This window comes from Micropterus dolomieu, linkage group LG18 (genome assembly GCF_021292245.1).
Source record: "Micropterus dolomieu isolate WLL.071019.BEF.003 ecotype Adirondacks linkage group LG18, ASM2129224v1, whole genome shotgun sequence".
In the NCBI taxonomy this organism is placed as follows: Eukaryota; Metazoa; Chordata; class Actinopteri; order Centrarchiformes; family Centrarchidae; genus Micropterus; species Micropterus dolomieu.
Window position 1 is genome coordinate 24,588,774 of NC_060167.1, and position 4,152 is coordinate 24,592,925.

At 40.5% G+C, this 4,152-nt stretch overlaps 1 protein-coding gene across 1 annotated transcript; it reads left to right on the top strand.

The window, feature by feature from the left end:
* Positions 1–1,296: 1,296 nt before the first annotated feature.
* il10 (interleukin 10) lies at positions 1,297–3,464 on the top strand. Its single transcript, XM_046028448.1, has 5 exons — positions 1,297–1,597; positions 1,775–1,834; positions 1,990–2,154; positions 2,972–3,034; positions 3,147–3,464. The coding sequence occupies exons 1-5, from the start codon at positions 1,433–1,435 to the stop codon at positions 3,258–3,260; spliced, it is 567 nt and encodes a 188-aa protein (XP_045884404.1). The 5' UTR covers positions 1,297–1,432; the 3' UTR covers positions 3,261–3,464.
* The last annotated feature ends 688 nt before the right edge of the window (positions 3,465–4,152 follow it).

Consider the following 4,152-nt stretch of genomic DNA (forward strand, 5'->3'; position numbering starts at 1 on the left):
TGGAATGGAAATGCAAAGGCCAGACTGAAAAACAATCAACTATCCAATCGTGGCTATAGGTAGCCTTGACACGCAGCCGTTCACCTAACAGTTCACAAAAGCAATTCATTCTGATGATGAAAACAAAAAAGCCAAACACACCAAGTTGTACACTAAGTATCATGCATTTGTTTCTTATTTATTTCATTCTGTGAAAAGCACACTGTGTTATCTTCAGTATGACACACACTTCCATTCGGTAAATGCACTTTAACTTGAAACATGACAAATCAACCTGAAGTTTATTTGCACAGATTGTGAAGTCTTCATCAATCACAGATAATGCCTAGGAATGGTTTTCCCTACAAACGTTTTCAAAATAACAGTGTTGCCCAACATAAATGGACTAAGACTCATTAGTTGTGGATAAGCGGACATTCCATGAGACAGACAGAAAAGTACTTAGGGGAAAACACCCCTTAGATTACCGAACCATTTCTCTATACAGTTTCTCCTTTTAATATATATACCCCCCATCCCCCCCCCGGCCATATGTAAACTTCAAAGAGACAGCACACCATGACTCCAATCACCTACATAGAGCAAAAAGCAAAGATAAGTAGATGTCACATGTCTTCACTTAGTCAGTCGTATTACGCATGTCTGGCATACAGAGAGAATCCACAGCGTCGTCAAAGTCAAACCACAACTGACACTATTTCCTTTGTTATTCTAAATGCACAAATAATATAACATTTGCACCTAAGTATCTATTAGAAGTTCCATATATGTGCTACTTGAGTGGATATAAAGGCAATGTTACTGTAGACTGTAGTGTACATGGGACTGATGTGTAGTAATACTACTACTGACACTTATAATATGACTAAAATAGAAAACTATAATAATTATAATACACATTTTATATATATACACACATATATACACACACACCCACACACACACACATACATACACAAAAATACTAAAATAGAAAACTATAATAATTATAATACACACATGTACATATATAAAATAATATTAGAAATATAAATGAGAATAATCGGAAATTATGTCACATCAAAATTCCATAAGTGCTATTGAATAAGATCTTGAGATCTATCAATAGTACCCACCTATCTCATGGGAGGAGTAGCCCCATATGTAATGCATGAAAAAAAAAAATTCCCCTCCATGTATGAAGCATGTTTAACCGTTTCTCTTCCAGTCAGTCTCCTCCCTCAGGTGTCCAAAATTTCGGCTATAAATTGAGACAAGAGATGAGCCCAAATACATGCACTTTTCTGAGCTCTTCAGCAAGATCCTAACAAGAAGATTTTTCCTCAGAAGCCAGAGAGCCTCTGCGTCCATTAAGCCAGCAGCATCATTACCACTGAGGACTCCAATCTTCTCTCCTCTACCTCCAGAAGACTTCAGCAGCTTGTCCACCAGAATGACTCCTCGGTCTCTCCTCCTGTCCGTCCTGGTTCTGCTGTCTTTCTTCAGCACTGCCTGGTGCAGTCCCATGTGCAACAACCAGTGCTGCCGTTTCGTGGAGGGCTTCCCCGTCAGGCTGAAGAAGCTCAGAGAGGACTATTCACAGATCAGAGACTTCTATGTGAGTAAAAGCACAGCACTTCACTCTGCAGGTTTCCTGCCAGTTGTTGCAGCATCATTTGGTTAGATTCCCACCGCCCATGTGGCTGTGTCCTGTCAGCCCCCAAGTGATGCTGCAGCTCTGCAGCTGCTGACACTGTGTCACAGCACGCTGAGCACGAGCTTTTTCTGTTTGCAGGAAGCAAACAATGACTTAGACACAGCGCTGCTAGACCAGAGCGTCGAGGATTCTTTCAAAGTAAGTTTCCTTATTAACACTCCACGAAGTCCATTCATTGGGAGCTTTTTGTTGTTGAAAAAACGCAACTTCCAAATTGAATCCAAAGTATCATGTACACCAGTAAAGAGTTAAACGACATCTTATAACCTGCCGGTGTTTCCCTCCAACTTCAGAGCCCGTTTGCCTGCCACGCCATGAACAGCTTACTGGAGTTTTATCTTGGCACGATTCTGCCGACAGCCTTGGCTGGAGTGACCGAGGACATCAAGGACTTAAAGCCCCACATGGAGTCCATACAGCAGATCTTCGACGAGCTCAAGAGTGATGTCACCAGATGTGTGAGTAGCTGACACACGTGTTACTCCTACAGGAGTTTAAAGATGTAAATACACAACGACGTGCGCTGCCGAAGGCGTTCAGTGCGCAGTGTGTAGCAGTCTATTTGTCAATTTACTTGTCTTTGTGCAAAATCGCTGTGATTGTTAGATTTTAATAGTAATATAATAATATTTAGTGAGGATCATAATAAAAATGTACCTCCACGTTTAATATAGTCCCAGCAGGAACTGAAGGTTCCCGATATTAAATTCAAAATATTTTTTTCATTATTGCACCGTAATGACAGGTTGGACTATTAGGGCGAATTGATGCTCACAGAACACATGTAGTTTCTGTTTTCATACTTTACACAGAACACGTGATTAGCTGACACCGCAATCTGACGAACATCTGACACAGACAAACTATCCTCTAGTCTGGGTTACATCCAGAAGCTGTCAAAAATATTCCCCGCACTTTTTGACGAGGCAAATGGCTGACCGCGACATAAGGGAAGAGTTCAGTGATGGCTCATAAGACATAGCATTAGTCAGTGATTCCTAAATTGGTTTTTGCACATCATGCAGTCCTTGAGAAAGGGGAAGAGAAGGGAAGACATGCTGCTTCTCACGGAGTGTGTTGTCCTAAATTTGCCTCTGTTTTGCTGCATGCTCCTTTGATGGATTGGCAGACCCAAGTCCCAACCTGGGCAATTTGCCCATTAGCAATAATTCCGTGGGTAGGGGAAGGCGCTGTCTGGGGGCTGCATTCAGGACATGACTCATCAAAGTCTGTAACCAGTGTATTAACATTACTTTTCTGTTGTTCCTCTTACAGAGACATTACTTTGCTTGCAAGAAGCAGTTTGACATAAAAACCCTAAACTCTACTTACACTCAGGTGAGTGCCAAGATTTTGTCTTCAACTGTGAAAATGTGAAATATATGCAGTCTGCACATGCTTGTATTTTGACAGATGATTTTAATAAAGTGAACCACTCGTTTGTCCACAGATGGAGAGTAAAGGTCTATATAAGGCCATGGGTGAGCTGGACCTGCTGTTTAACTACATTGAGACATATCTGGCTTCAAACCGGCACAGAAAACCCAGAGCGGCCTATGTTTGAAGACCTGCTGACCCTAACCTAAATGTTCTTCTCAGGAAAAAGAATTGCATTGTTTTGCATTCAGTCTATTATTTTCAGTGTTATGAAAAGTGTTGCTAGATGTTTATTTTATGAGCCTGCTGAAGTGATGTCTTAGTTGTTCTGAGACTTCTGTTTACTTTTTTGTCCTGAGGACAAGTTTCCGTTTTAAGACCATATTGAGTCCTACATGAAGTTACAACTAAAACGTTCGCTTAAGAAGCTGATTTATTATTTATTATTTTATCATATATGTAAAATGTATTTATGCCTACATTTGTATTTTTACAGATGAATAAATGATCATAGTTGATAATGATTGATTCTTTTGATTTTATTTCACATGATGATACAGCTGTTTTATGCACCATTCATTAGGAATGGGTGACTGGTAGAGCACAGAATTCATCACATCCTGCAGTACTGCAGTCTATATGTGGGGAAGCACTAGAGTGTAAACTCGACAGGCTGATGCACTAACCTCAAACGTGACCCATATACATCACTTACCAGCAGCAGCCCTGCTGTATCTTAACTTACGGTAACTGTAAGTAGCCAGCCTCACCCTCATGGCATATGCACGCTTGCACAAGCCCTCACACATGTGCAAGCAAAAGCAATTTCACTTAAGTCACATGCAGAGATACAGATCATAAAACAGAACTAACACAAATGGTAAACACCAGAGGCCCTGTATTAAAAAATGTCAGACTATTGCTTCGTTATGTCATCTTCTTCATATAGCCAGAGGGGGTAACTCTAGGTTTTTTCATGGGTTTAACTCATCAGCTGTACTGCAATACATGGATACCTGAGCAACAAGGGTTTTTGTTTTAAACAAAGAAGGCACAAAACATGCTTTGCATCCTGTAAT

What these genes read in the sequence shown, in the direction of transcription:
- il10 (XM_046028448.1), top strand. Translation starts at nt 1,433, where the DNA reads ATGACTCCTCGGTCTCTCCTCCTGTCCGTCCTGGTTCTGCTGTCTTTC. An exon ending in GCGTCGAGGATTCTTTCAAA is followed by an intron (nt 1,835 to 1,989) that starts GTAAGTTTCCTT and finishes CTCCAACTTCAG; the next exon opens with AGCCCGTTTGCCTGCCACGC. An exon ending in TAAACTCTACTTACACTCAG is followed by an intron (nt 3,035 to 3,146) that starts GTGAGTGCCAAG and finishes GTTTGTCCACAG; the next exon opens with ATGGAGAGTAAAGGTCTATA.